The 17,471-nt window shown below is 38.6% G+C and overlaps 1 protein-coding gene across 2 annotated transcripts in view; it reads left to right on the top strand.

Moving 5' to 3' along the window:
* CD200R1 (CD200 receptor 1) overlaps nt 1-17,471 on the top strand; it is a 45,174-nt gene that overhangs the window by 10,840 nt on the left and 16,863 nt on the right. For both annotated transcript variants that reach the window (XM_080818402.1, XM_080818401.1), the window contains exons 2-5: nt 4,865-4,948; nt 10,796-10,855; nt 14,096-14,410; nt 14,531-14,779. In XM_080818402.1, coding sequence (XP_080674528.1) covers nt 4,865-4,948; nt 10,796-10,855; nt 14,096-14,410; nt 14,531-14,779 — 708 coding nt within the window. The remainder of the gene's footprint in view (nt 1-4,864; nt 4,949-10,795; nt 10,856-14,095; nt 14,411-14,530; nt 14,780-17,471) is intronic.

Raw genomic sequence — 17,471 nt, 5'->3', positions numbered from 1 at the left:
ATACTATTGACTAGAAAAAGTTATGTACTTAGTGTAGCTAAATAAAGATTGTTCCAGCAGTGTAATTTGAGTTTCCAGACCTTTGTGTGATTAAGATCTCAGCCTCAAAGTTGCATTTATTTTAAATGAAACCTTGAATCTTTAGGTGAGGTGTACTGCTTCTTTATGACTAGGTTTAATAACGCAGTCTGTCATGTGCTTTGAATACTTTTCATGAGTTACTCCTCACTCATTAATTTAAGAATGAGAGTCTGTGTTTTGCAGAGGGGGAACCTAGAGCATATGAATTCATTTAATTATCTAAAATGAAACAGAGTGTGAAAACTCATATCTTTCATATTTTGTAGCCATTGCTAATCCATGATGGTCCAGCACTATATTTGTTATAATAACCTGTAGAGTTTTGAAGTTTGAAAGCTTGAAACATCAAATGTAGAATGAGATAATTCTGTTACTTGGTTTTCCTTATGAAAAATATCAGGATATTTCCATATATCTCAATGTGTTGAAATGTATTTCAGTGTATTCTGTATTTTTCAAAGTAGTAAATTCATTCAATGTTAAATAACAATAAAGATGACAAGTGAAGACGGAAAGACCATAATAAGCAGTAAGAATGACTTCTTGTTGGTGAGTACTAGCTTAGAGGCTCCAGGTTCTGTAAAGAAATGTCAAAAGAAACTTAAAAATGGAACTATGCCACATGATTCTCTTTTGAAGACACATGGGCATCTTATTAGAGCATAAGAAATAGTTTAGGCTCCAATTTTGTCCCCACTTAAGCATTATTTTAACTTAAAATTCATTGTTTTAGCGTCCTTACTGTTTTGTTTGCCTTCTCCTCAAAGAACCTGCAAATGAATGAAAGGGCAAGAAATCTTTATCTTTTCCCTTTCCCATCCCCATACGCTGGAAATATATGAATCTTAGCAACCCTATAACTATTGGAGGATGGCATAATCCACATTCTAATTAGGTTACTAGCAGTTACTTGACCAGGGGTTTTTATTGGGAGTGGTGAAGTATGAACAATGCCTATCTCTCCCTTTTTTAGTCAGGACAGTGCAGCAGACCACAGGATTTTAGAAGAGATAAAAACTGTTTAACCTCACAAAAAAACTATGTGTTCTTTCTGAGGGCCTTTTCCCCCCTTCACTGGAGGAAGCCTTTGGAGTATGGCTTTGCACAGTCATGCCCATACAATGTCTGCTGTGTGGGTGGTGTATGCTTGCTCAGGCATATGACAATGACGATTTGGGAAAGGAAACTTCTGGTGCTCAAAGTGAGTAAGAGGTTTCATTTGTACTAAAATCACAAAACAATCTTATTTCTACTGATACTTTTGACTTAGATGGAAAAGCTTTTTTTTTTAACCATTATTTTCAGTGTCAAGGGTTTTTCCATTTGTATTTTGTTTTGTGTTTGTGTGGATGCGTGTTCTAAAGTTACATGTGTTAAAACCTGATGTTTCTGATACTGTATTTAGTTCAATTGAGGGACAATTTATGTACAATTAACCGTATCCATTTAAAAGGTACAGTATGATGAGTTTTGACCTATTCCTGTGAATCATCACAAACAAGACACAGGACATTTCCATCATTCCCCATATATTCTTTCATGTATATTTGCAGTCCATCCTTGCCTTGGTCGCTATCTGTAGGCAACCACTGATCTGCTGTTAGGCACCACAGACAGATGAGTTAGCATTTCATCTCAGCAGCATTCTTTTGTGCAGTGTATAGTGTATACTCTTTGTGTCTGCTTGTTTCACGCAACAGAATGAGTTTGAGAATCATCAAGGTTGCTGTGCGCTCCTTTTGTTGCTGAGTCATATTCCTCACACAGACAATTTACCCATGTATCCATTAATTGATGTTTAGGTTGTGTCCAGCTTTTGGCCATGGCGAACAAAGCTGCTATGAGCATTCATGCACAAGTCTTTGTGTGGACATATATTTTCATTTCTCTTGAGTAAATACCAAGATTGGAATTTAGGTTAGGTTGTATGGTGGACCCATGTTTGACTTTTTTAGTGTAGTTTCCACTAACAGTAACAATATGATTATCGAAAATAGGTAAAGATGTTTTTGCAATTATTTTTGTCATTAACTTACATTCCACTAAGAGGCATAGAGTCAAATTGCTGTGTTTTGAAAGTCGGTTGGAATAGCTGCTCTGTATGTGGTTATGCAACCAATTCTACCTGCACTTAGGTTCATTTGTTTCACTTTGCTTCATAATTTTAGTGTTTACAAGTAATTTGGTTATGCTTTATAATTACGGAAAATGGTTACATGGTTCCAAAGTCAAATCTATAAAATCGGAGACATATTATTTCTATTCCTGTTCCTATTTCATCCATTTAGTTTTGAAATTATAAGCAAGGAAAGAAAGAACACACACACACACACACACACACACACACACATCCCATGTAGCTTAGATGAACAGTAGTGTACTATATACAATTTAGTGTATCCTGCTTTTTCTACTTAACAATATATTTTGGCGATCCCTCCATAATAGTTTATAGAACTATCCCTCATTCTTTTTAAGAGTTTCATTATATTTCGTTTGGTGGATGTACCATAGTATAGAAAACTAACCCCCTATGAGAGGTCATTGGGTTATTTCTCAAAGTCTTGCTATGACAATGTTGTAATGAATAGTCCTTGCATATATTCTTTTCATACTGTTGTCTGTGTTTCTTTAGGATAGATTCTGAGATTTGGTATTGCTGGGGAAGAGAAATGCATATGTAATTTTGCTATATATTGCCAAATTTCCTTCTGTTGACGTTGTAACGCTCTACATTCCTGCCAGCCTGATATCGACTGGCCTATCACGCCATAGCTCCAAAATACATTGTCAAATTTTTGGCCTTTGGCAGTCTAATAGGTGAGAAATGGTATTTCTGCATAGTTTTAATTTGCATTTATTTTACCATGAATGATGTACGAGCATCTTCCTATATGACTAAAAGACTTTTGTACTGCTTCTGTAAACTAAATCTCCATATCTTTAGTACAGTTTACTGTGAGGTTGTGTTGACCTTTATATTTTTAGCACAGTTTGAGTCACCTACATGACAGGCAGCTGTGCAAACCACTCTTCTAAGCACTGAAGATGTGGAATGAAAAATATAAATGAAAATCCCTGCATTTATGGATTTTATAATCTAGTATATAATCTAGTTTACAATCTAGTGAGGGAGTGATGAGTTTGGCCCACGAATTTTGGCAATTGTCTCCCACCCTCCTCCTTAGCTTAACTATTTCTGTTCAGATTTGGAATTCATACTGCCTGTGTCCATACACCACTGTAGTCTTGATTCTATTGACTTGCCGTTTGATGTACTCTTTCAGACCTTTGTCTCTGTGTTTTCCCCAAAACATGGGTTGGATTTGCTTCATTGACTCTCTTAATTTAGATTAATTTGGGTAGTGCATTTATCCTGGTGTATTCTTTAGATCCAACCCTTGATTTCTATTCAGTAGTAGGACCTCCTTGCACAAGAACAGTTGGGCAATTAGAGCAGCTTACAAGCTGGGCAGCCTTGGACAAATTGCTTCATCATCATGAGTCTGCATTTCTTTATCTGTAAATGATGTTAAAATACTTGTCAGTGTGGGGAGGCTGAAATAAATAGCATATGCTAGTTACCCAAAATTTGTTCCTAGGAAACTTTTGAGCAAGTGCTCAAAAACTGTTATTTTAAAGACAGTGTTTTATTAAAGTAAATGGTAGCTTGGAGGAGCAGTGGGTTCAAAATTTCTCCAGAAAAACACTGCATTAAATCTTATGCTAAAATGTTTCTCTTTGCTAGTCAGGTGCACCCACTCTAGATGTATTGGAAATGTATCATTTTCTTGTGAACACTTTCTAGGAGTGTTGCGCCTTCCACAGTGAGAACCTGCCAATATCCAGCCTCAACTCTAATTGCACATCTGGTTTTTCTCACTTAATGACAACACTGAACTATTCGTAATTCTTTGAAAGTCCCATCTAGCTTCCTATCTTCTAAATAACTTTTCTTTTTGTATGCAAAAAGATTTCCTTCTTTCTCCCTGCAGAGCTCATCTACTGAGATCCAGCTCAAATATCACCTGTTATAGAGAATCTTCCCTTTACCTTTGCTCTTTTAGAATTAAACATTTTTTTCTTTTTAACTTCTGGACATTATTTTACTTCTATCATCACTCTGAAAACTTTATCTTCTGATCATATACATAGCTGTTTCCTTGTCTGGACCTTTAGCTCTTGGAGAGAAGAGGGCATTGTTTATTATGATGTGTCTATGCTTGGTGAGTACTTTGCCAGAAGTTGCTGCTCAAAATTAAAAAAAAAAAAAGTTTATTAGCAATTCCCACTTAGAGTTTGCCTTACAAAATTTGAACTTAATAGACCATTGTCCATATGATATGATTTCAACAATGCTTAGGAAAATCCTTTTTTGTTCCATACCAGCCCCCAATGAACACATCACTACTAAACTTTCTTGACCTACTCACTAGTGGCCCCAAAGCCTATAATGGATGGTAAAACCCTTTCTTTCATGATTGGAGGTAAAGTAAATGCATATAAGCCAGGAATAAGAAATACTTTGACTTGAATATAAAGACAGCAGGGTGGTGACAGACACTTTGGATCTAAAGTAGGGGTATGCCAAAAAGGTAGGAAGTTAAAGTCAAAAATTCATCCTGGGGCAAATTGTCCTGAGACATCTTGACTGTCATAACTTATGTTTTTCTTGGCAACTGCAATCCAAAAATGGCCTGTAGAATGTGAAAAAAATTGTGACTTTAACTAGGAGTCAGAAATACTAATGTTATTCTTCTGATCACCCCATATGTCTTTTCAGAGTGCATACGTGCAGGAGTGGGGAGTTCTGGGACACCAGGGAACTCAACGAAGCAGCAAACAGATAAGGGCAATTACAGTTTGGGTAATGGTCATCTTTTAATGATAGTTCTATTAGAAGTGTGCTTGATGCTGGTACAGTTTGTATGTTAAGAACTTGAATCGTCTTAAAAAAAAAAAGAACTTGAATCGTCTTCTGTGTAGTCATAGGCTCTTATTTAAAAGTATCTAAATATAATATTGTCTGTTTTATGAAGAGTTCATAATTTTTTCATTCTAAAATTATTTCTGTGCTTATTTAGTAACTTTTTCAAGAATGGTGATCACTGGGGCACCTGGGTGGCTCAGTAGGTTAAAGCCTCTGCCTTCGGCTCAGGTCATGATCCCGGGGTCCTGGGATCGAGTCCTGCATCGGGCTCTCTGCTCAGCGGGGAGCCTGCTTCCCTTCCTCTCTCTGCTGCCTCTCTGTCTACTTGTGGTCTCTGTCTGTCAAATAAATAAATAAAATCTTAAAAAAAAAAAAGAAAAGAAAGAATAAAAAAGAATGGTGATCACTAAGCAAACCAATGGCATGTTAAAAATTTTTCACTGGGTGTTATACACAAATATGAGTCATGGCAACATCAAAAACTAAAGAAGTACTCTATGTTGATTAACATAACTTAATAAAAAAAAGAAAAAAATTTTCATTCAGTTTTTGAAACATGGGTTTAAAAAATAGGTCTTAGCAGATATTAGTAATTCATTGTCTCTGTTCCCCACTCAGCCCTACTGTCTTCCAAAGTTGCCATTATACTTAGCTTCTTCTTTATATTTTAAATTTTTATTTTTGTTGTATACCTCACTTCACTGAAAAATAATTCCAGTGACTCCAAAATGCATTCCTGGTCTTATAAATATACTTTCTAATTTCACTCAATTATTTCATCATCTAGAAAAATTAGATTCCAGGTAAATAATTAAAATAATTATATAATTATAATTATAGGTAAATAAGTAAAATAATTATATAAACTATAAATCCAAAGGTTAGAAACAATGCATCAGTGGTGCCCCCCCAAGAATGGTGGGTTGAATGGTGTTGCCCCCAACAAAAAGTCCAGCTGGATCTTGTGAATGTGGCTGCATTTAGGAAAAGGGTCTTTGAAGATGTAATTAAGTTAAAGCTCTTGAGAAGAGATCATCCTGGATCAGAGTGGGCCTAAATCCAATGATAAGAGTCTTTAGAAGTGAAGAGAAAAGAAAAGGACACAGGGAGAGGCAATATGAAGATGGAGACAGTGATTGAAATGACATGTCTACAAGCTGAGGAACACCAAGGATTGCTAGTTGCCACCACAAGCTGGAAGAAGTAAGAAAGATTCTTCCCTTGTGCTGTTGGAAGGAACACAGCCCTACTGACACGTTAGTTTCAGACTCCTGGATTCCAGAAAGATAAACAAATACATTTCTGTCTTTTTTTAATCTGACCAAGTTGGTCATTTTATATTAAGGCAGCCCTAGGTGGCTAATCTAATGAGTCATTAAATTACTTTTCTACTATAAATATGTTTTAAAAAACACAATTCACATTTGTTTCTGTCTATATATATATATGTACATTGTGCAAGTGTTAAATTAGACTTCTGATGTTAACAATGTAAAAATATAATCTTTATAAACTTTAAAGAAAATTTGGTTTCAGATAAATAAAGTAAAGAAAGAAATCACAGGACCACTGACCAGAAGGCTGACACATTTGTTTTACTACTTTGGTGTACATGAAGCTTCAAGCAAGACTGGATAAGGAATTTTCAGTGAAGATACTTAATATGAAATCAAAATTTCATGGCAACTAGCTTCAGTTGAGATAATAAAACTAAAGGACTCATATATCAACAGTTAATAAAGTTTAAAAGTAATTTCCAATATCGTAAAAGTAGTTAGAGGAATATTTGTGAAAAGAAGCATTTTCTTCTCTTCTGAAAACAATCCTTTTGTACATTTAAGAATACATTCCAACTTGTGGGTTTTATCTCTGGCATGAGAAGTCATAGTCATCTTGTCTGGAAATATCAGCAATTTAGTTCTTATCAGATATAACTAAATCTGTGTCTGGATAGTATAGGATTCTGTTAGAAGAGCCTAGTCTGGCATTAAGTGATGTCTTTGTAACTGATTTGAATGAAGTTTTCAAATATTATATTTTTTTAATTTAATTTAATTTTTTCAGTGTTCCAAGATTCATTGTTTATGTACCATACCCAGTGCTCCCTGCAGTACATGCCCTCCTTAATACCCACCATCAGGCTTGCCCATTCCCCCCAACCCCCTCCCTTCCAAAACCCTCAGTTTGTTTCTCAGAGTCCACAGTCTCTCATATTCATCCTTTCTGATGGAGGCGTAATATTCCATTGTATTTATGGACCACATCTTTTTTATCCATTCGTCGTTGAAGGGCATCTCGGTTCTTTCCATAGTTCGGTGATTGTGGACATTGCTGCTATGAATTGGGGTGCATATGGCTCTTCTTTTCACTACATCTGTATCTTTGGGGTAAATACCCAGTAGTGCAATTGCAGGGTCATAGGGAAGCTCTATTTTTAATTTCTTAAGGAATCTTCACACTGTTGTCCAAAGTGGCCAGATCAACTTGCATTCCCACCAACAGTGTAAGAGGGTACTTTAAATCAAGAGTCAGTAAACTATGGCCCATGGGCAAAATCCAGCCAGCTCATTTTTGTAATTAAAGTTTTATTGGAAAAAAAGCCATGCCCATTTATTTATGTATTATACATGGTTGCTTTCTTGCTGCAATCATAAGATTGAATACTTTCAATGGAGACCATATGGACTGCAAAACCTCAAATGTTTACTCTTTGTTCTTTTATGGAAAAAGCTGGCAGTTTTTGATTTTTCTCTTCTAGCACCCCCAGCCCACCTCACTTATACCCTTTAGTTCTAATACAACTTAGAAATTTCCTTTTGATGACTGTTTCTTTTGCTGTGCAGAAGCTTTTGATCTTGATGAAGTCCCAAAATTTCATTTTTGCTTTTGTTTCCCTTGCCTTTGGAGACGTGTCTTGAAAGAAGTTGCTGTGGCCGATGTCAAAGAGATTACTGCCTATGTTCTCCTCTTGGATTTTGACGGAGCCCTGTCTCACATTGATAAAGAACTTCTCAAATTCAATACCCAAAAAACAAATAATCAAGTCAAAAAATGGGCAGAAGACATGAACTGACAGTTCTCCAAAGAAGACTTAAGAATGGTTAACAAACACATGAAAAAATGTTTAACATCATTAGCCATCACGGAAATGCAAATCAAACCACAATGAGATACCATCCTATACCAGTTAGAATGGCCAAAATTGACAAGGCAGGAAACAACAAATGTTGGAGGGGATATGGAGAAAGGGGAACCCTCTTACACTGTGGTAGGAATGCAAGCTGGTATAACCTCTTTGGAAAACAGTATGGAGTTTCCTCAAAAAGTTAAAAATAGAGCTACCTTATGACCCAGCAATACAGATATAGTGAAAAGAAGGGGCACATGCACACCAATGTTCATAGCAGCAATGTCCACAATAGCCAAACTATAGAAGGAGCCAAGATGCCCTTCAACAGATAAATGGATAAAGATGTCCATATATACAGTGGAGTATTACTCAACCATCAGAAAGGATGAATACCTACCATATGCATTGACAGGGATGGAACTGGAGGAGATTATGCTAAGTGAAATAAGTCAAGCAGAGAAAGACAATTATCATAAAGTTTCACTTATATGTGGAACATAAAGAATGGCATGGAGACATTAGGAGAAGGAAGGGAAAAAGGAAGGAGGGGAAATCAGAGGGGGAGATGAACCTTAAGAGAGTATGGACTACAGGAAACAAACTGAGGGGTTTGGGGGGGGGGATGGGTTAGCCCGGTGACAGGTATTAAGGAGGGCATGTATTGCATGGAGCACTTGGTGTTACATGCAAACAATGAATCATGGAGCACTACATCAAAAACTAATGATGTACTGTGTGGTGACTAACATAACATAATAGAATAAAACAAAATAAAAAAGAAATTTCCTTTTGACACTTCCAAATGGAAACCGCAGTACCATCATCAAAACTACCCACATCCTAAATTTTATCTCATTATAAACCCTCAGTCTTGGTTGCTGGTGAATTTGACAAAGGAAGAAACTGTCAGACCTTAGGCTTCCGAGAAGCCAGATATGATAGCATAGGAGAGGTCTGGAAAGACTAAGCTATATTAAGTTATAATTGAGCTTTAAAATCTAGAATATCTAAGTTATAGCTCGATTTCAGTAAGCCCTCTGAGGTCAACTCTGACTCATTTGTTTCTGGAATCGATTCTTGAGCCCAATATGAGCTAAATTTAATCGTTCAACTTCATTAAAAAAAAAAGGGTTTTATTTATTTATTTGAAAGAGAGAGAGAGAGAGTGCACATGAGCAGGGTGAGGGGCAGAGGGAGGGGCAGAGGGAGGGGCAGGCTCTCCACTGAGCAGGAAGCCAGATGCAGGACTTGATCCTGCAACTCCAGAAGCAAGACCTGAGATAAAGGCAGACACTTAACCAACTGAGCCACCCAGGTGCCCCACAACTTCATTATTTGCCTTCCTTCCAGACCAAGCTAATAAAACTTACTTGCCTAAAAAAGCCTAATTATTTTAGAGGTCTGACTATGTTTATTTCGAAGACCTTTACTGAATTTTTTTGTTTATTTTTTAATGTGGTAGAATTGGTTATATAATTAGAATGGGGAGCAAAAAGTATATTTTCATAAGCAGAGAGCTCATAAAATGCTTATTAAATGGTAGTCTTATAAACCCAGAGGAAGAACTTTGTTAGGCTCTTAAGTCACAGGAATATTTTTTTCATTGTTGTTGTTTTTAAAAAACAATACTTAAATGGGAATTATCAGAAACCAAGTTGAAGTAGATGAGCACTATTTTGATTGTCAGTAACTCTACAGAACACAAGGAAAGAGTACATGTGGATCTCAGGAACTATACATATTTAGAAACCCAAGCTAGGTGAAGGATGTCATTTCTCTCTCTGTTTCTGCTTCATTCTTTAGAAGGTAAGTGTATTAGTCAGGGTTCCTAAGAGAAACAGAACAATGAGACACTTATCATCCATCTATCATCTATCTATCAATCTATCTATCTATCATCTATCATCTATCATCTATCATCAGCTATCTTCATCTCTATATCCACCTACCTAACAGTGTATCTAGAGAAATATTTATTTTAAAGAATTGGCTCATATGATTGTGGATGCTTGGCGAATGCAAAATCTTCAAAGTGGGCAAGCATCCTGGAGACCCAGGGAAAAGTTGTAGTTTGAATCTGCAGGCAGTGTACTGGCAGAATTCCTTTTTCAAGGTCAGCCTTTTTCTACTAAAGTCTTCAACTGATTGCATAAGGCCCACCCACAATTTGGAGAGTACTTTGTTTTACTCAAAGTCTACTGATTTAAATGTAAATCTCATATAAAAAGCACTTTCACAGACACATCTAGAATCATGTTTAATTAAATACTTAGGAGCCATGGCCTAACCAAGTTGACACATAAAATTAGCCATCACAGTAGGAAAAATGAAGGAGAAAGGGGGATGAACTACTCCTCTAAATTTGGTTCCAAAATTCTTTTTTCTTTTTTTTTTAAAAGATTTTATTTATTTATTTGAAAGACAGAGATCACAAGTAGGCAGAGAGGCAGGCAGAGAGAGAGGAAGGGAAGGAGGCTTCCCCGTTGAGCAGAGAGCCCGACATGGGGCTGGATCCCAGGACCCCAAGATCATGACCTGAGCTGAAGGCAAAGGCTTTAACCACAGAGCCACCCAGATTTGTGAATACATAGTGGCTTGTACTCCTTTTAGGCACCTAAAATTGACTTTTCTACTTTTCTCTGAATATTTTCTAGCTTCAACACATAGTTCATCTGTGAAAAGAAAGGAGAAAAGCCTCACACTTCCTGCAGAAGGTAAAGTGATTTTTTTTTAATTTATTTATTTGTTAGAGAGAGAGAGCGAGCGAGCACAGGCAGACAGAGTGGTAGGCAGAGGCAGAGGGAGAAGCAGGCTCCCCGCCGAGCAAGGAGCCCGATGTGGGACTCGATCTCAGGACGCTGAGATCATGACCTAAGCCGAAGGCAGCTGCTTAACCAACTGAGCCACCCAGGCATCCTGGTAAAGTGATTTTTTAATTTTTTTCTAGAATCCAGTACTAAAGGGAGTAAGTGTAGAATTGCCTTAGAAACATAGTTGATGGACTGGTCAGGAAGCCAGCCTTGAGCCCAGTTGAAGAGTATGGTGATCTGAATGCTGCGGTCTGGGGGACCTGGTCCTCCTCCCCCAAAGCAGTTCAAATCCATGTGAAGATTCTGGAGTTCTCTCTATCAGGCCCTGTGCCAGGCTTTGTGGGGAACACAGGGTTGAGCAAGGTGAGCTAGACTACCAGAGCACCCTAAGGGGATCCATTTGATGGGGGAGCCCAGAAATAAACACAGATGCGATATAAAGTAGGGGAGATAAGCCCTCACATCAAGTGTGCTGGGAATGTAGAGGAGGGAGCATGAGCACCAAGGCTCTGGGAAGGCTTCAGGGAGGAAGCAGCATGTGAATTGGCTCTTAAAGGAAGAGGAACATTTTCATAGACTGAAGTGCTGTGCAGGCATCCCAGACTGCAAGGACCAGAGGGAAGACCTAGATATGCAGTCATGCTTGCTGTTGCCTTTCTCAAGTGTGGGGGCGCCAGAGGGGTGATAAGATTGCCAAGGTGAGTCAATTTGAAAAAGAGGGCTTTCAAAGCCAGCACAAAGATGTGCCAGTGTTGTCTTCAGGCAGTGAGAGATCTCTGAAGGGTGTCAGAGTGGAGGGGATCACCCCTGTGTTACAGAATCCTGGACGTGGCTGCAAGGTAAGGTGAGAGCTGAGGAGAGGAGAGTTTTGAGACAGAGACAGATGGTAGGAGTCTTCTGTAGTAACCCAGGTGTGGTGATGGGGTCTGAAAGTAGGGTATGGCAGTGAGAAGAAAAAGGAAAAGGGATTGTCTGTGCGTAGAAGGCTGCGGGAGACTGGAGGGGAGTCAGAGACACAGATGCAGCAACGCTGGGACATCGCTGCCGTTCTGGGGCAAATATGAGAATCTGCCTGCTACCCCTCTGTGAAGGGGGAGGGGAAGTCACCATAGCTGATCACAGGGCTGTGTGGAGATTATATTGGTTGGACAAGGGCCAACCCACTGAGTGTGGGGGAGGGACTGGGCATTGGCAAATTATCACAACAGGTATGAAAAGAGGAAGAAGAGGATTAGGAAAAGGTGAATAACAGCAATCAGGTAAGAAGTCTCATGAGAGTGAAGGAGGAATGCTGGAGGGTCACGGAGCAGAGTAAGGAGAAAGAACAGAGACTACGCATGGTGCGCGGGATCCTCACTGATGGAGCTGCTTCACAGGAGACGGTGCCGTTGTTAAAATGCACATGTTTGATCGATCAGCTCGTAGATTCCTTTAAAATAGTAGAGCCAGATCTTGAGAATAAGCATCGGGCAAAATATGAAAGCCTAAGACTGCTCACAAGCTGAAGTGCAAACAGAGAACACTCTCCACATGCTTCTCACCAGCGTCTTCTCTTTCTGGGTTCATCTTAAGCATCCTGCCCTTGGGCACCTGTGTGGTCACCCACATCCACCTCTAGCTGATCTCCAAGCCCCTGAGTTGCTGCTCACCTCTAAGCCTTGGCCAAACTGCAGGGTCCCTGTGCACGGAGTAGGGACACACTTGCAGTGGGGGAAGGAGCATGGATTTAACTGCCTCTCAGATCTGCCCTAAAATCCACCCACTTGCTTCTTATAGCTATGGGATCTTGATTTGGCTGTGAAATGCAAGGGCTTGAGTCCATCACAGAAGAGGCAAATGAACCAAAGGAGGAGAGGAAAGGAGAGAGAGACCACACATGCACAGTTTAGCATTAGGAATTTCATCCACATCACAACTTTGCTTCACCTCAGCTGGCTCTGCTCCTATTAAGGTGATGAGCTCGCTGCCACTCACCTGGGTTGAAGGTATGTCATACCAGATGCCCCTAATCCTCTCTCAGCAAAGCCAGTCATGGATGCATTATGAGTGTTTATGGGAGAGCTGGAGCTTCTAGATTGGAGAATAATTGTAGGTTTCAGGGTTAACTGTTTACACTGAAGATGGGCAAAGGCAGTAACTTTCTTCATTTAATCCTCATAATTAGGTAAAACAAAAACAAGATTTGTAAACAAAGTTCACAGTTGGACTGTTTGGCAGTATATGTGTGACTGAATAGGAAGGAAGGAAGGAAGGTTGGTTGGTTTATTTTACTGACTTTGTGAATCTCCAAATAAAGAATAGCTTAAGAAAAGTCCAGTTTGTTCAACCTGAATGCCATCTGATACTTTTTATTTGTGTTTGTCCAAAGGGGTACACTTTGGTATAGGCATTTCATTCTTTTTTTTTTTTTTTAGGAAGAATTCTATTATTTATTAAATAGAGTGGTATGATATGGGTATACAACTAGAAAAGTATATATTGAATAAATATTAAACATTTAGTGTATATTTTTTTAAATTTTTTTATTTTAATAAACATATAATGTATTTTTATCCCCAGGGGTACAGGTCTGTGAATCGCCAGGTTTACACATTTCACAGCACTCACCATAGCACATACCCTCCCCAATGTCCATTTCCCCACCATCCTCTCCCTAGGCATTTCATTCTGATACTACTGATTTATGTCTCTGATCAAAACTTAGGAGGAGAAAAGCACATCACCAATTTTTCCACTTTCTGTGGAAGGAGCATGAGTTATAAGATAAGTCTAATAGTTTCTTAGACTGAAGGATTAGACTTAGGTGACTTTGTCCTTTAATTTACATTGTGTTTTCTTGTTTGTTTTCAATAAAACTTCTGAGGCAATTTTAAGCCCTTAAAATATTTTCACACATATAATAAATGTAGCTTATCTAATAATACACATATAGGAGAAAAACGGGTTCATCTTTGGATTAGGTTTAATGTGTTATACACATTTTGTGCATGTTTAATTTTTTTATGTAAGCCTAGTATTTTGGACTAGGATGCCCAGCAAAGTCATGCTTTAGTACACTTTACGCAGTATGTTGTGGAAAATGCAACACTTGAAGTGTTTTTAACCAAGCTTTTCTTTCATCATTCTTCTTCTGTGTGTGTCCAGCTAACACTTCTCTGTCCGTACCTGTGGATACAAAGGCTGTGCTCCTTTGTCCTCCTGACAACTCCACAGCTTTGCTGGTAACATGGACAATAAGCCCCAGAGACCAGCCTCCCTGCACTAGAGCCTATAGGACAGACAACAATGAGACCAGTGAAAGAAACTGTACCGACGAGAGAATATCCTGGGAGTCCAGACCTGATCAGAATCCTGCCCTTCGGATTGATCCCGTGGCCATCACTCATGATGGATATTACAGGTGTGAAGTGGCTGCACCTGATGGGCATTTTGGTCATACATATTGCCTCCGCGTGTTAGGTAAGGAGCATGACATATCGTGGTACGTCACATAACCAGATCTGGGATTGAATCAAATGTGTCTCTGTATTCCATACCCCATGTGTTAAGCCTGAAGCATTTTCCCCTGCATCTCTGCAGTGGCCCCCAAGGTGACCCTGTTTCGAGACAGCAATGGAACTATCGTGTGCAGGGCAGCTGCGGGGAAGCCATCTGCACAGATCTTCTGGACCCCAGGGGGGGATTGTCACACTGAGGAAGAACCGCTGGGCAATGGTACAGTGACGGTCCAGAGTACATGCCACTGGGAGAGCCGCCAGGTGTCTAATGTGTCCTGCTCTGTCTCCCATGTGACTGGCAACAAGAGTCTGTTCTTAGAGCTGAAAACAGGTTAGTAATTCCAGTGTTTGCTTGTATGTTTATTCTTTCAGGGAAGTTATAGAAGAATGAAAAAGGAGAGTGTGAAGAATTTCACTCTAGCATAGTCTCCCCACCCTCTTTCTTATGTCCTTCTCCTCCATCATTAAGAGTTATATCCAAAAGAATGACACAGAAATTTGATTTTCAAGAAGCCAGATTTTAGAATGAAGCTCATTACTTAATAATGTAAAATGAAAAATAATTTAATAATTTAATATCCACTCTATACAAGCAGTAAATTGGCTTGGGTAGTGTACTTTTAAATTAATACCTAAGGTTTTAGGAGAAGAATAAATTGTGTTTAAAAAAATCTTTGTGCTTTTAGAAGAAGGATCAAGTCACTCATAAGTTTTCTTTACATATTTCTAGTTCGGTGGGATTTCTACTCTAGGTTCTTCCTAGAATTTCTTGGATATATTATAGTAACCTCTATGATTGATTTAAACTTTACTCTTTAGTTTCCTTAAAAATATATGTGTACTTATCATTAATTATCACTATGCTCAGTGACAAAATTAGAAAACTCCTATTAATCTTAATTTCCACATGATCAAATTTATTGGGTAATCCATCAGTTCTATTTTTTTTTCTTTCCTTGCCGACTTCCCTTCTTGAGTTTTACATACCCTTGTTCTAATCTGGCCTGGGTAGTCACTAGACCTGCTGCACAACTATTGTCCTGGGCACTGTCTTTCCCACAGTGCTCTGCTTGATTCCATGTCTGTTTAATCTGAGTTCCTTCTCCTTCCAGACATTTGCTAGTTTTAATCTCTTTGTGTTATGCATGAAGCTTTCCTTTACTCTCTGGTAATCCTTGGCTATCCATTAATTTCAAAGTGAACATTCAAAGATGAACTTATTGGCAGCTATGTCCTCTGTGGGTGGTTCTGCCAACTTGTTAGCTTCAATAGGCTAAAAGGAGGTAAATGAAAAAAAGTTTTTAAAATATGGATTCTTTAGTTATCTGAAATTCTTTTCTCTGAGATTGTCCAGTTTCTGCAGAATATAACTCTCCAGTCTATTGTCTTAGAGAGATAAAGCTATTAGTGTTATGAGAGCAGGAAATAGGAGGGGAACATCTGTGTGTGTGTGTGTGTGTGTGAGAGAGAGAGAGAGAGAGAGAGACAGAGAGAGACAGAGGGGGAGAGAGAGAGAGACTCTTCACAACTCAGTCTTTTTTTTAATATCTCTCTTCAGTCTGGTCTTCCTCTCCACCCTCCACTAAGTTTGGATCCTTGACCCTGGAATCTCTCCAGTTCACCTTTTCTGGGCAAACTTCCTGTTTCTTGCTGTTTAGGAAGGTGTGGTGACATGGTGTCCTGGCTGCTCAGGGTGGGAGTGGACTTGGCCGCCTATCTCTTCTTAAAATAGACCTTCAAAGAAGTTTCCAACTTTTAATTCATGCTTCACCACTGATTTGCCCTTTTTTCATATATTTAGCCCTTCCTATTCTAACGTCTTCTTGGTGTTCTATGGGCAATAAGATTCTTACTTAGTCTACCCTAAATTATTTGCCTTCTTCTCTTCATTTTTCACCCAAAAACAAGTTGAATTTTTTCATCCTCTTACCTTCATCCATGTTCATTGTCTATATTTAAATAGTCTAGACTTAGAAAATTTTCCTACTGATGATTTAGCAAAGTTTAAGAAGAGAGAAGAGAAAAACCTGTGTCTTTAAACCACCATTTTCCAATACCCATTATTAAAGTGATTTTTAAAAAGGTTTTTAGCAGTATTTACTGAGGAGAGTAATGCTTATGTATGCAGTCTGACCACCTGGTATTAGAAGATGATGTCATGTTTATGGATGCTCAGACTTGAAGGGACTCTCACTCACTCTCAGCCAGTGCTGGGGTCTCCTCCCTGTCTCCTTGCAGGGTTGATCTTCATTGTCTGTGGCCATACTTCCAACAAAAGAGCATGCATTAGTTTGCAAGAGAGGGTTTCAAGACAATGATGTTGATTTTAACTGTAAAAAATTTTTTTTCTTTTTCAAATAAAAGATAGAAAAATGCAATGTTTAGAACCAAACTGTTGAAGGAATGTGGAGGAAAAGGACACCAGTCTGCTTAGCCTCCATTCACCTCTGTCTGCTCCCCTCAGCCCCATTCATGATACAGCCCCAGTGAGGTCTTAGAACCCCTGCCTCCCAGAGCTGGCAATTCCTTTGTTGACTTTTCTTGTCAAACTGAGCCTTATATTGTTGCCAGAGTTAATAAATAATTGAAAGTTGCTGCCATGCATTCATGTCAGTTTCGAGGACCTGGAAGAAAGGTGAGTTCAGGATTAGATTGTTTTTCCAATTACCTTCTTTACAATTCCTTATTTACTTCTGAATATTGGAGATGAGAAACACCCTGCTATTACTGTAACTGAGAAATCTAGTCTTCAGCCCCGTTGCCTCCACCAACGAAGTCACCATTCATGAATCCTGAAAGCCACAAAATATTGATTTAGGATTAATGTCTTGCTAAACACTCAAGAATCAGAAATACATCAATTTATTATAATGATGATTTGAGCTATTAATGAGTCAGAACTGTTTAAAATCACAGAAGTGAATTTCATGAACCATGAAACATTCTTGAACTATGTGCGTGTGTGTGTGTGTGTGTGTGTACACACACACACACACACACACATATATATAAAATTTGTGTGT

This window comes from Martes martes (genome assembly GCF_963455335.1).
Source record: "Martes martes genome assembly, chromosome: 1".
NCBI lineage: Eukaryota > Metazoa > Chordata > Mammalia > Carnivora > Mustelidae > Martes > Martes martes.
The sequence above is the reverse complement of the archived record's forward strand: the minus strand, read 5'-3'. Positions and strand labels throughout refer to the sequence as shown.